We start from the raw sequence: 13,491 nt of genomic DNA on the forward strand, positions 1-13,491 counted from the left end.
TGCACGTAACATCCGGCAAGACCCCAAATGACTGGAGAATGCTGTCCGAGATGCCGAGGGCTGTGTGTGGTGGCCAGGGCAGGCAGGGTGTCCAAGGAGGAGGGGCCCCGGGAAGCGTGGTGTGCGGAGAACTGAGCACCTGCTGTGTGGCCCAGCTCCACAGGGTCACCACTGCGAACCCTTGCACTGACCGTGCGTGACTCGGGTGGTGTCTTCACTGCCACGTTGCACATGAGGAAACGGGCGTTAGGAGGGTTGGGTAACCTGCCCGCAGGAATGGTGTAACCAGCAGCCTGGCCCCAGTTTGTCCGAATTCAGAGCTGCTCAGGGGAAGGAGCGAGGGAAGTAAGATGGGGGAGGCAGATGCGTGCGCACCTCGCTGAGAGCCTGCTCCAGAGTAGCTCACGGCTGCCAGGAGGCGGAAAACAGCACGCACCTGTTAGGAGTGAAGCAGAGGGACTTCCCCGGGTGGGGGTGGGGTTAGGGTTAGAGACTCCACGCTGCCAGTGCAGGGGGCCTGGGTTTGATCCCCGGTCAGGGAGCTAGATCCCGCATGCCACAACTAAGACCTGGCACAGCCAAATAAATAAAAATACTGAAAAAAAAGGGGGAAACAGTGGTCCTCTGACAGACCTGCACAGAGGAGGGGCGGGCATCTGAGTCAGGATCGGGGTGGGGCAGCCTAGTCAGCCTGGGTGGGTGTCCAGAGGGGCTGATGCTGAGGGAGGGGTAGGTGTGGACTGAGCAGGGTGGAGGGGACAACCGCAGGCAGATTTCTGTCTCTTCGGGGTGGTGGCAGTGGAACTCTTCTTCCTGTTGGTGGGAGGCGGGTGGGGTACCCTAGTCGCCTGCAACCCTCCGCCTTTCTTAGGGTTTGGAAGGATCATTGCGTTTGGAGGGAACCCTCGCTTGCACCCAACTAGCGGCGTGTTAATTAGGCGGCTTCTTTGTCTGTGAGGGGCCTCGCATTGAGTCTCCCAATGAGCTGTTCTGGTGACAGTTGTCAAAACACATGGTGTTTGGCCAGTGTCTCCCTGGAAGCCCCTCGCCCCCCACACGGCCTCTGCCCGCACCCGGGCGCAGCGCGGGCTCTCTCGTGCATTCCTGGCCGTCGGCCCAGGTCCACGCTGGGCCTGCAGGCTGGTGGGGACAGGGCAGGGGACTCCCGTGGGAAACAGGCGTGGGCTTTTTCCCAGACCCTGCTGCCGGGGCTGCGTGGGCCGGTCTCCCCACGCAGAGGGGAGTGCAGTGTCTGGACACGTCCACCTTAACTGATGTGACGCGCTTCCCTGGCGCTGGAGTCGATGACGACAGAGGCCCCAGCCAGCAGGGGGCTGAGCGCCAGTCACCTTGGACGCCACGCCCGGGCCCCATCCTCTGGTGTTCTCTGCTCTGGCTCAGGACTTGGGCTGCTGACGTGAGTTCCAGTCCACGCTCTGCCACTCATTATCCCGCTGACCAAGCTGTGGTCTGGGAACCAGCCTGAGCCTCAGTTTCCTCCCGTCAGCCTGCCTGGGTCGCTGTGGAGATGGGCGCCAGTGTAGATAGAGGTTGTGCCCAGGGCCCGACCCCCGGCGAGGGCCCCATGGTGGCCTTGTTGATGCAGAGTCAGGGCCGCAGCCCGGCCTTCTTGCTGGAGAGCCCCGACAGCCACACTGACCCTCCCGGCCACCCTCTGTTCTGCCTCCCCAGACCTTCACAGCCTGGTGCAACTCCCACCTGCGGAAAGCCGGCACGCAGATCGAGAACATTGATGAGGACTTCCGAGACGGGCTCAAGCTCATGCTCCTCCTGGAGGTCATTTCAGGTGAGCACCGCCCCCCTCCCCTCCCTGCAACAGCCACCCTGCAGGTGCCCCCAGGACACCGCCCAACCACCCTGCAGGTGCCCCCAGGACACCTCCCAACCACCCTGCAGGTGCCCCCAGGACACCTCCCAACCACCCTGCAGGTGCCCCCAGGACACCACCCGCCCTGCCCATGGCTGCCGGGCAAGAGCAAGGCCTCTACCAGCTGCAGCAATACTGCCCCGGCGTCGGCCTGTTCTGGGGAGCAGCAGGGACCCTAAGTCTCCCCTCTCTCTCCCTTTCACGGTGTTCGCCCTCAGGGGAGCGGTTACCTAAGCCAGAGCGGGGCAAGATGAGAGTGCACAAAATCAACAACGTGAACAAGGCACTGGACTTCATCGCCAGCAAAGGGGTCAAGCTGGTCTCCATCGGGGCGGAAGGTGAGTTTGGATGGGGCCTGGAGCAGAGTGGCGCTGCGGGAATTCCTTGGAGGCCCAGCGGTTAGGAGTCCATTTTCTCACTGCCGAGGACCTGGGTTCAATCCCTGGTCAGGGAACTAAGATCCTACAAGCCATGCATCCAGGAAAGAAAAAAAAAGAAGTTGTGTTGGTGGTCAAGATGGGGGTGCCGGATACACCAAGTGGTGCCCACAGTGACTGCCTTCGATGTGGCGTTGGGTTCACAGCCCACCCCTGCTTTCCTTCTTCCAGAGAATAATCCAGTCCAAGACCAGGGAACCTGGTTCACCCAGTCATGAGGGGCACAGGGGAGGAATGGCCTTGCTCGGACCGCGGACACCTCACTCACCGTCCCGGTGCCGGGCCTGACACGTGACCCGCCATCTCTGAACCAGCAGCACCTTTGCCCTTAGGCCCTGCCTGGTGTCCACGGGCAGGAGGGGCTCAGAGGAGGGGAGGACGCTCGCGGCCCGGTGTCCGGGCTCTGGGGCAGGGAGTGTAGGTCCAGAGGTCAGGGAGCAAACCTTGCTGGCTGCGTGGCCTGGGAGAGTGTGGCCTCTTGACGAGACTCCCAGGACCCCTCTGGGCCCCATGTGGGTGCCCAGCCGGCACCGTGACCTTGTCTCTGGGCCCTGGCGGGAGCAGCGGCATGCCCTCGCTCCAGCAGCTGGAGCTCTTGTCTTGAGCTTCCCAGGCGCCTTTGGAGACCAGGCGAGGCCTGATGGAGCCCAGAAGGTCCCCATCAGCCTGGGCTCACAGTCTTGCTCATTAGTCAGAGCAGGATTTCGTACACCCCGACATCCATGTTGTCCCAGCTTTTAGAAAAACAAAGAAAACTAATTGCTGTTAATGACAGGGCTCTGAGAGTCTGGCTGAGACTCCAGGCCAGGAATGCATGTCCCGTGTTCCAAGGCTCTGCCCTGGCCCAGGCCCTCTCCAAGGAGGGGTGCCAAGCCTCGCATGCCACGGTCGAGGTGGTTGGTGTTTGTTTAAAAAAAAAAGCTCGAATTCAATCAGGCCCTGAGATTTTCTGTCCTTGCATGGATCTTTCCTCCTGGCTCCCCTCCAGCCTCCTGCTTCTCACAGCTGCATTTTTTTTTATTTTGTTCAAATGCTAGCCTGTAAACACAGACAGGGTGAGAGAAGACCCATGGCAGTCGTCAGTTTTCATTTGGAGAAAAACTCAGTCTAAAAACGTTCTCCGTTCATGCCTAGACCACTTTGCTCCCAGCACCCGTGGCCTTCGGGCCTCTGGTGGGCAGCTGGCCGGAGCCGTTCTGAGATCTCTGGGGTACCTGAGAACCCTGATCTAGCCCCCCCGGCCATCCCTGACTCCCTGTCCCTCTGCACCGTCTCAGCAGCTGCAGGAACATGACTTCCTCGTGGGGCTTGTGAGTGGGGTCAGGAGGCGGAGGCACAGCTGCAGGTCCAGGGAGCAGCTGGTGGGTGTGTCATGAGAGCGGCCACCTTCCCCCCCGTCACAGGGACTCTCTAAGCCCTCCGTGACCAGCCTTCTCGGGCACCAGCTGGGAACGGGCACTGTGGCCGGCACCCAGGAGGAACACAGCGTGGATTTCCTGGACAAATCCCTGCTCTCACCCCATGAGAAGGCTCGGCCTAGTTTCCAGGCCTGGGGTTCTCTGCCCTGGGCAAGGTGTGGACAGACACCGTGTCCTTCCCCTGCCTCCAGGCAGCCAGCTGCATGTATTTCCTCTCCCCAAACCCTCAAACAGAGAGCCCCCTCAGCCGGCAGCCCACAGCTTCACTGGGGGAAGCCTCTCCAGTGACTAAAGAGCCCCCCTACCGCACCCCCTCCTGGTGAGTGTGTCCTCCAGGAAGGCTGGGCCCCATCCTCTGGGGGACCGTTGTCCCTCCTCCTCAAATCAGGCTCACCTAGAGTTTTCTGTCCTCGAGGCCGGTGAGCACGGTCTCTTGAAGCCTCCCTCTGTTCTCCCAGCCTCCCTCCTGCATCCGGGCTGTGAGAGGCGCAGTGGGCTGCAGGCCTGAGAGGGCCGCCACAGGCGTGTCAGGCCCATGGGCTGTGGTCTGCAGCTGCTCGTACACTTCTCCACCCGGCCCCAGGCCCCACGGTGCCTGAGCGTCACAGAAGTGGTTTTTCTGCAAGTTGCTGAAGCTGAGGAACGTGTGGTCCAGACCCTTCTCTCTCACCCCCAGGAGTCTGGGAGAGTGGTTTTTGGTCAGCTGAGGAAGTGCAAGCTCGGCAGCTGGCCCTTGTGCCCCCTGCTGCCTGCCACCCGCGGCTCCACGTCTCTCTCTCTCTCTCTGTCTCTCGCTGGGCCAGGTGCTGGGGGTACAGGACTGATGACAAGGCAGACGAGGAATAGGCAGCTACTGCCGCCACTGAGTCGCTCAGTCGTGTCTGACTCTTCTGTGACCCCATGGGCTGTAGCCCACCAGGCTCCTCTGTCCGTGGAATTTCCCAGGCAAGAATCCTGGAGTGGGTTGTCATTTCCTTCTCCAGGGGATCTTCCTGACCCAGGGATCGAACCCATGACTTTTGCTTGTCAGGCAGATCCTTTACCACCGTACCAGCTCGGAAGCCCAGGAACAAGCAGACAAACCAGCCAGTGTGTGCGTGTGAGGGCAAGAGCAGGGTGCCAGGGAAGTCAGGGAAGCCGGGAGGTGACGTAGAAGCAGAGACGTAGAACAGGCTGGGAAGGACCACCAGCCTTCTGAGGAAGGGGGCAAGGGGTGCACTTTGTTGGGGGGACAGAAGGTGTGAGATCCTTAAAGCAAGCAAACTCTGACTCACCAAGAGGGCAGAGCTTAGAGAGTGCCGGGGAGGGAGCAGCCGGGTCACGCAGAGCAGGCCTTGTGAGCCCGCCTCCAGCACACACGGTTTGTGTCAGGCATGGTGGGGCCTGAAGCAGGTGCTCGACACAAATCCGACGCACCCGTTAAAGTGACCACCCTGCTGCGTGGGAGTGGATCACGGGGACGGAGGAGGCGGTGCATCGGGATCTGGGGGACACAACAGTGGCTTGGACTGAGGTGGCGGCACTGGTTGTTGGAAGGAAGGGGACAGATTCTCAACCAACACTAGCGTGGCCTGCACCTGACGGGGCCGGAAACACAGGCCCAACAGTGCCTGGGAGCGGTCCTTTGCACTGGGCCACGAAAATGAGCTGCCCGGAGAGGAGGAGGCCTGTGTGGCTAAGAACACGTGTGCAGAAGGAAGCCTGAAGGTGCCAAGCGGCAGGCTTTGGGGACCACGCTTCCTGTTGAGGGACACCTTCTCCCAGCGCAGGTGGTGCAGGACAGGCCTGGGCAGCTCTGTCAGATGACGGAGTTGAACTCTAGACAGGGCCGGGGGCCGCCTGGGGAGTCACCCTCTGGTTCTAACAAGCTTCTCACCCTCTGTGCCTTTCCCTGTGTGCAGAGATTGTGGACGGCAACGCGAAGATGACCCTGGGAATGATCTGGACCATCATCCTCAGGTTCGCCATCCAGGACATCTCTGTGGAAGGTGAGAGCCGGTGGCCTGCCAACCGGCAGAGAGAGCAGCCTTTTCTCTCAACCCCGGTGCCACCCGAGTTTTGGGGACTTGGTTAGACTCTCGGGTGTTTTGTCTTCATGCCTCGAGGCTCTTTCCTGAGTCCGGACGGGACTCTCAGGGCCTGGCCCTGCCCGGGAGTGCTGGGTGGAGGTGCTGGCCCACATGCAGGTGAGGGGGGGACCGTGCGGCCATGCCCTCTCAGTGGACCCTCACACCACCCTCGTCCACTGGGTGTGACCGCGCCATGTGACGGTCTGGGAGCAGACTCACGATCGAGTCAGGCCTGGCCTCGTTCTACGGGGCGTCAGCACCCACGTTTCCACTCCACCTCCCACCCTCGGACTTGGCCTCCAGGGTCCAGGCCAGCACAGGGTGAGAAACCACAGGGCCAGCGTGTGGAGGGGCTCCTGGTGACAGGCCAGCGCGGTGACCAGGACACACGTGGTACCTGCCCTCATAGCATGCCCAGTCTGCTGAGGACAGTCCACGGGGCGCTACCCACAGGGACTGGAGGGACCTCCTGGGGCGCTCCCACCCTGCTTCCTCAAAGCTGCAGCCGGCCCCTGAGCGGGCAGCCTGCTCTCGGGGCCTTGTTCAAGAAGCTGGGGCCTGCGTCAGGCGCTTGTCTGGCAGCGTGTCCCGCCGGGCATAGGCTTTGGGGTCAGAAACGGCTCAGGTTCAGGCCCTGGCACTGCCCTGTCACTGTCACTTCCAGGGTGACCCCAGGTGAGTGACTGCTTCTGGGGCCTGGCGTGCAGCTAGGATCCAGAAGGGGCACCCACACTGCGGCTGCCCCGTCCAAGGGCCTCTTCCCCCAGCTTCTCTCTGCCTCTTATGCCTGAGACCCAAGGGTGACCCACCCGCCCTGGGTGCTGTCCCTTTAGCTGTGAGCCTGGGCTCACTGTCCTCGTGTGTTCTGCAGAGACCTCTGCCAAGGAGGGGCTCCTCCTCTGGTGCCAGAGAAAGACGGCCCCGTACAAGAACGTCAACGTGCAGAACTTCCACATCAGGTGAGCGGCTGGCCGAGGGCCTGGCCCACATCATCCCCATGCTGCTTCCCAGGACTTGAGATGCTGGTCGGCCCCATCCCCACCCCCACCCTGGCCCTCTTCCTGTGGTTTTGTCAGGGTCTGTGAGGTGCCAGCTTTCAGGAGTGCTCCCCCCCCTCCCTCACACTGGCTTCCATGAATCCCTGGGAAGGTCCCTGCGTGCCTTGGGGGAGGTGGCAGTCAGCTCACTGTCCCGGGCTGAAGGCCTTGTGACCCGGCACCTGTGGGAGGCCCTGTAGAGTCTTCTTCCCCAAGTCAGGTAACTCAGAAGCAGCAGCAAAGCTCTTCCTTTGTTTTGACCCCTCAAGAGGAAGCTGCTGTCCCAGTGAGTTTAGCGTCAGGGGAAATGTGCCCTGTGTCTATTAGCGGAACAGGACTCAGCCGCAATAAGCCTGCTCTGCCTCTGGTCAGGGCAGAAAATGAGTGTGTCCACAAGGCAGGCATGGTCAGTGGGAGATCTGGGAGTATGGCACGGCCTGGGGATTAGGCATGCAGGCTTTTGGGTGGCCTTGAGGCCAGATCTGACATGACCGTGACTTCACCCCTCTGAGCCTCTGCTGTCTTCCTGGGGTGGATGGTCCAGGGAGAGGGCAAACACAGGGATGAAGAACGGGGTTTTCCAGTGTCCACAGAGGTCCTGCTGTGTCCTCAGGCTCCCCAGGGCCCTGCACTGGGCGTCGGAGACCACTGTGCTCAGCCATTCATAGCGTGCAGTCCCTCCCTTGATCTCCTCCACGTCTCCTTCCTTCCCAGCTAGCTGGTCCTCCGTGCACTTCTCATTCGTTTATTTATTCAGTCACTCAGTACCTGTGGAGTGCCTACTTCTTGCCAAGAGTGGGAATAGACTAGCGCCAAGATCAAGTCCCTGCCCTTGGAAGGTCACACCCCAGCCGGGGACCAGTAGTTCACAAAGGTGTGAAGGAACCGGCCTAATTCCGAGTAGTGAGAAGGGCCGAAGAAAGACAATGAAATAGGATAAGGTGGCAGAAGGTAACCAGCAGGAGTGCCATGCTCAGAGAGGGGGTCTGTGTGAGATGCCAGTAAGCCTGACCTCCGGAAGAGCCAGCCCTTAGAGCAGCGGCCCCCAGCCTCTTTGGCAGCAGGAACTGGTTTCATGGAAGACAGTTCTTCCACGGACCATTCCTCTCTCTCAGGGTGGGAGGCAGGGCGTAGTTTTGGGATGATTCAAGCCCATTCTATTTACTCTCAACTTTATTTCTAACCTGATGCTGCCACTGACCTGACAGGAGGTACCCGTGTACACCCCAGAAGTTGGGGACCCCTGCCTTAGAGGTTCCCGGGCAGGGAAATGTGACCAGTCTGGCCTGTGACCAGCTGTCATTTCCCTCTGAACAGAGCCCCTCACGCCAAGCCACATCCCGGCATTTAGCCGGCACACCGGTCAGGTCAGCCAAGGTGCAGAGGGCCCGCAGCACAGGCCTGTCCGGCTCAGTGGGGCCACGCACGGCAGTGCTCAGCGGGGCACAGCTACCCCGGTAACGAGCAGTCATAAAGCGCTTGTCACGTGTCAGGTATCGGCCTCAGCCTCACACAGTTACTCATCCTCACAACAGCCCGATGACGTGTAGGCACTGTATTATCCCTATTTGGCAGATGTGGAACCTGAGGTTGCAGGAGATAGGGGACTTGCCTAAGGTTGCACTGACAGAGGAAGGGGTGGGGTTTTCCCCCAGACGGTCCGGCTCCAGCAGCCAGGCTCACAGCCAGCCAGGCACACTCTCGAGACCCCCTCGCTGAGTGGGAGGTAGTCATTCCTGTGTGCTCACGGCCCATAGCCACTCATGACCATGGGGGCCCTCCTCACAACCTTGGCCTTTCCATCCCCAGCTGGAAGGACGGTCTTGCCTTCAACGCCCTGATCCACCGGCACAGACCAGAGCTGATCGAGTACGACAAGCTGAGAAAGGTACGCATCTCTCGCTCCCCTCAGTGGCCCACAGACACCCCAACTCTGACCCTGACTCTGGGCCACTGCCCCCAGCCCATCTGTTGCTGGTGTCCAGAGCTAAACTCTGTGCTCAGATGGGCAGACCAGGAGGGCCCTGTGCCAGCCATCAGGAAACCCCAGGCTTGGTGGCTGATCTCGCCTACTTTGCTCCCCTTGGGACCTGTCCCCTTCTCCCTCCTTGAGCTGCCAGGGGTTATGGGAGATCCTGGCCGACAATGCCTTCCAGTTCCACTTCCTTTTTATTTATTTACTTATGACTTTATCAGGTCCTAGTTGGGGCGGGCAGGCTTCTCTCTAGTTGTGGCGTGAGGGCTCAGTCGTTGTGGCACACGGGATTAATTAATTGCCGCTTGGCATGTGGAATCTTAGTTCCCCGACCAGGGATCGAACCCGAGTCCCCTGCATTGGAAGGCGGATTCTTAACACTGGACCACCAGGGAGGTCCCCAGCTCCCCTTCCATAACCCTCTAGATTCTGGAAGCATTCACGCTCTGCCCAGTGGGGAGGGGTAAGGAATTCTGAACCATCACGGGGGAACCCATGCTACAGAAGAAGGAAGGCGCTCCTGAGCTGGCCTCGTGGGGCAGGGCCCATGGGGGAGGCAGCCTAGGGCCAGAGAGAAAGAGCATCATCCCAGATGGGGGCCCAGATTGGGGGACGGGGGTGCCCAGGCCTGCACTCAGCCCACTCAGGCCACAGCCACTAATCAATTAATTGAATTGGGCTGTAGCTGGAGAGTGGGAGAGGCCCGTGAGGGAAGGTCAGTGTGAAGTGGGCTCCCGTCCTGTGAGCTGGGCTGAGCTTAGAACGCAGAGGCTTTCTGCTCCCCACCCCCATGCCCACACCCCACTGCGCTCTCAGGTCTGGATCAATGTTTCAGGGCAGGGGTCTTAATCTGGGACCCAGGGATGGCTGGAAATTCTAAGGAAAGAGCACGCCTGTGTTTTTTTCTGAAGGAAAGGTGCACAGTTAGCCCCCCAAAGATTTCCAGCAGCGTTCCTTTATCCAGGTGTGTCCGCCGCGCCCCCAACTCCCTGCACAGCGCAGGTGGCTGAGAACTGCCTGAAGGAACATTTCCAGTTCCAGCTCTCCCCAGGATCCCACCCTTCGGGCCCAGCCCTTGTTCCCTCTGCTTGTGCGTCCTGCCCCTGACCATGTTTCTCCTCCTTCCCTCGCCTCCCTCCCCCAGGATGACCCCGTCACCAACCTGAACAATGCCTTCGAAGTGGCTGAGAAATACCTCGACATCCCCAAGATGCTAGATGCAGAGGGTAAGTACATCCCTCTTGCTCTGTCAGCACGCTGTTTTACGGGCATGTCTTGGGGTGACCTCGGAGCTGGCGGAGCCAGCCGGAACACCTGAGCAAATCTGCTTGAACCGGGAATAATGGTGTCGTCACCCAGGGCGCCCAGGCGGGAGCAGCCTGGGTTGGAGTTGGTGGGGAAGGGGTCCTTGAAGGGACCAGCTCTTAGGGCCGCCCCTGGGGCCTGGGCCCCGGCACCCCCACCATAGCCCTTCCTGACTGGTCCCGCCCCTCGGTCACTGGGAGGGTCGGCTTCTGTGAATAACCAAGGCCTCCACCTTCCTGCCTGCCACAGGCTGGAGATCTGGAGCCCACAGAGTGGAATGCTGTTTTCCTTTTCCGGCTTTGCTCCGTTTCCCAGCCACGCACCACCCCGGCCAGGACCCCCGCCTCTGGCCTCTGGCGGCCCCTGGGGCTGACCGTCTACCAGCCCCTTGAGGCCGTTCTCAGAGAGAGGAAGTGGCCTCGTCTTAATCCCATTTCCCACAGCCTTGGCCTTTCCGGTGACCATGGGGGATGCAGGGGCCGAGGGGCTGGCCAAGCCCACTGGAGTCGCCCAGGGTCGTGGAATCGGCTCCGAGGGTCCTTCTCCCAGGACTCCTGCTGTGGCCTGGGGAGCCCGTGCGTCTCCGTGAGCGCCCGTCCCCACCCCCGCTGGGGCAGTTTAACCCTTGTCGTTCACTTACAGACATCGTGAATACGGCCCGGCCCGACGAGAAGGCCATAATGACCTATGTGTCCAGCTTCTACCATGCCTTTTCGGGAGCGCAGAAGGTACCGGGCAGGGCCAGGCAGGCCCACCTCGCCGCCACCGCCCAATGCCGCTGCTGCCTCTCTCCTCCCGCACTCACCTCATTTCTCTTGCAGACGGCAGTGGCCACTCTCCGACTGGAAGCCATCCCCCCGGCTCCTTGGCGTCACTGCCCGTTTAGCCTCTCCCTGCTCGTAGTATCTCTCGAGCGCCTCAGAGCTCACCCCCCTCCTTCAGTGCAGTACATACAGTCAGTGACCGAGTCAGGCAGGGCCCCTACCCTCATGGAGCTTACAGCCTAGTGGGCAAGACAGACAACGAGCAGGTCCACAGAGAAAGTAACATACGTGAGAGGAGTAGGAGAGTGCACAGACGGCATGGTGGGAGGCACTGGGATCCTCACTGGCGAGGAGAGGGCGATGAGCAGGAGCTGCGGAGTGTTCCAGATAGACGGGGAGCAAGTGCAAAGGTCCTGAGGCATCAATGGCAGGGCCAAGGAATGGCTGGGGAGCAGAGGAAGATGAGGTTGGAGAAGGTGGCAGAGACCTTCTGGGGAGACATTGTAGTCCTGGAGTTTGGGTTTCATTCTGAGACCCCAGGGAGATGATTAGGGGTTTGTGCTCAGGTGGTAGGTGGTCACACAGGACATGGATCCTGCGTATGTTTTCAGAAAGATCAAATAATGCAAGCAAGATCCCCCCAGCCCCAACCAAGGCTTCCGCTGTGTCCCAAACCCGGATCTGGTTAGGAAAGGAATCTGTCCCTTTCGGATGTCGCCCCTTCCCCTCTGCAAAACTTCGGCAAGACGCGCCCATGCAGGCTGGAGCCGGGGTCTGGCTTCCAGTCCAGAGCCAGCGCTATCCTTCCCGCATGAGCCTCGGGCCCGGCCTCAGCCGCCCTTCCTGCATCTTTCACTCTCTCCTGCCTCTCTCTCTCTCTCTCTCTCTGCGCAGATATTGTAGGCACTCTGAGGCCAGATGAGAAAGCCATCATGACTTACGTGTCCTGCTTCTACCACGCTTTCTCAGGGGCTCAAAAGGTGAGCTGGGGGCGGGAGTACCTTCACTGCTGTGGCCGGAGACTCACCCTTGCCAACCCCCCCCCCACCACCACCATCCCACCATCCCAGTGTCCGGGCTGAGGACTGACCCAGCCTGGAAGGTTCTTGTGACGCTGAGCCTCCATGGCCATCACCCAGCCGGCACTGGTCCAGGGCTGAGACGCCACAGACAGTCCCACGAGTCCCTCCATGGATACAGCCCACCCTGTGAAGTGGCGGCTGGTCCCGGTTTTCTCTAGACAAGGCAGTCGAGTCCCAGTATCACCTCAGACAGCGGGGCGCAGCTGGGGCCTGTGCACCTGCTCTCAGCTGTCCCCCTCTTTCCCTGATCCATGCCCGGCCGCCCGCCTGCCGCAGCGGCCATGTCCCCACTGGGAATGCTGGCTCTCCTGCCCTGCTCTGCGGCTCCTTCCCCCAGCAAACGCCCCAGGCCCGGCCCGTCTCTGATTCCAGGGGCCCAGGTCACAGGGCCCCTGCCCCCAACAGCCCCACCACTGCAAGCAGGGAGTCAGAGGGTCTGTTCCCTGGGGTTGCCCTCCCTGAGCCCAGCCGACTTCTCACTAGAGCTGCCCCTGCTGCCTGGAGGCCTGGACACCTCTGTCCCCTCCTCCTGCCTCCTGCATGCCTGGTTTTGGCCTGCAGTGTATTCCCAGCAATTTGATTCTGTGTCCCGGTTAGCAGTTGGGCAGAGAGAAGACCAAGAAATGAGCTATTTATCGAGCAGTAACTGCGTGCTTCCCAGGTGGTGCTAAGAACCGCCTGTCAGTGCAGGAGACATAAGAGACATGGGTTCAATCCCTGGGTCGAGAAGATGCCCTGGAGGAGGACACGGCAACCCACTCCAGTATTCCTGCCTAGAGAAACCCTGGCGGGCTACAGTCCGTGGGGTCACACAGAGTTGGACACAGCTGAAGCAATGTAGCCCTCCCGCAGCTGCATGCTAGGACCTCCAGACACTCCATGTGCACGGGCTGTCAGCGGCCCATGCCCACGCCAGGAGTGGGCGGGCCCCGGTATCCCCACTTACAAGAGGGGGACACAAGTCACGGGATGGGGACTTTGACTGCTGCCTGCCTCAGAGCCCCAGGTCCAGCAAGGCCTTCCTGCGGGCAGTCTGCCAGGGGTCCCTGCTCTGTCGCTGCTCAGCAGTGTGACCTCGGAGAAGGCCCTCACCTCCCTTCTCCCACATGTATAATGGGGAGCAGACCAGCACCCTCCTCAGGATCGTCTGAGGGTGAAATGAGCAGGCCAAGGGCTCAGGACAGTGTCTGGCCCCATGAGCGCCCTGCACACGGCCTGGCAGTGGGAGCAGCCTCCCCAGCACGTGGCTGGAGTATGTGTTTGATGTGTTCTCCTGGCGGTGGGGAGACTGGGGGTGCCTTTGGCACAGGCAGGGAGGTGGAGGGGACCCCTCACCCTAGAGGGAAAACGGGGTGGGGTGGGAGATTCCTGGCCACAAACCCCCACTGATAGCACGTTTGCTGTGGGCCTCCCTGCTCCACGGGCCCCTCGCCAGCCTCGCTGCGACCACACTGCCCTGAAGGGCGTGTCTTCTCTCTGCCCAAACTGCCCTCTGGTGCTTATAGCAGGACTCCAG

The 13,491-nt window shown here is 60.9% G+C and overlaps 1 protein-coding gene across 2 annotated transcripts in view; it reads left to right on the forward strand.

Annotated features, from left to right (window-relative positions):
* The window catches only part of ACTN4 (actinin alpha 4), a 74,335-nt gene that overhangs the window by 43,563 nt on the left and 17,281 nt on the right, over window positions 1-13,491 (forward strand). Inside the window, exons 2-8 of one of the 2 annotated variants that reach the window (XM_055553540.1) lie at window positions 1,693-1,807; window positions 2,107-2,226; window positions 5,645-5,731; window positions 6,684-6,771; window positions 8,659-8,737; window positions 9,969-10,050; window positions 11,788-11,873. In XM_055553540.1, the coding sequence (XP_055409515.1) occupies window positions 1,693-1,807; window positions 2,107-2,226; window positions 5,645-5,731; window positions 6,684-6,771; window positions 8,659-8,737; window positions 9,969-10,050; window positions 11,788-11,873 (657 nt within the window). Of the gene's footprint in view, window positions 1-1,692; window positions 1,808-2,106; window positions 2,227-5,644; window positions 5,732-6,683; window positions 6,772-8,658; window positions 8,738-9,968; window positions 10,051-10,771; window positions 10,858-11,787; window positions 11,874-13,491 lie in introns of both variants that reach the window. The other variant, XM_055553539.1, reaches the window with a different exon arrangement.

Source organism: Bubalus kerabau, chromosome 17 (genome assembly GCF_029407905.1).
Source record: "Bubalus kerabau isolate K-KA32 ecotype Philippines breed swamp buffalo chromosome 17, PCC_UOA_SB_1v2, whole genome shotgun sequence".
Classification (NCBI taxonomy): Eukaryota; Metazoa; Chordata; class Mammalia; order Artiodactyla; family Bovidae; genus Bubalus; species Bubalus kerabau.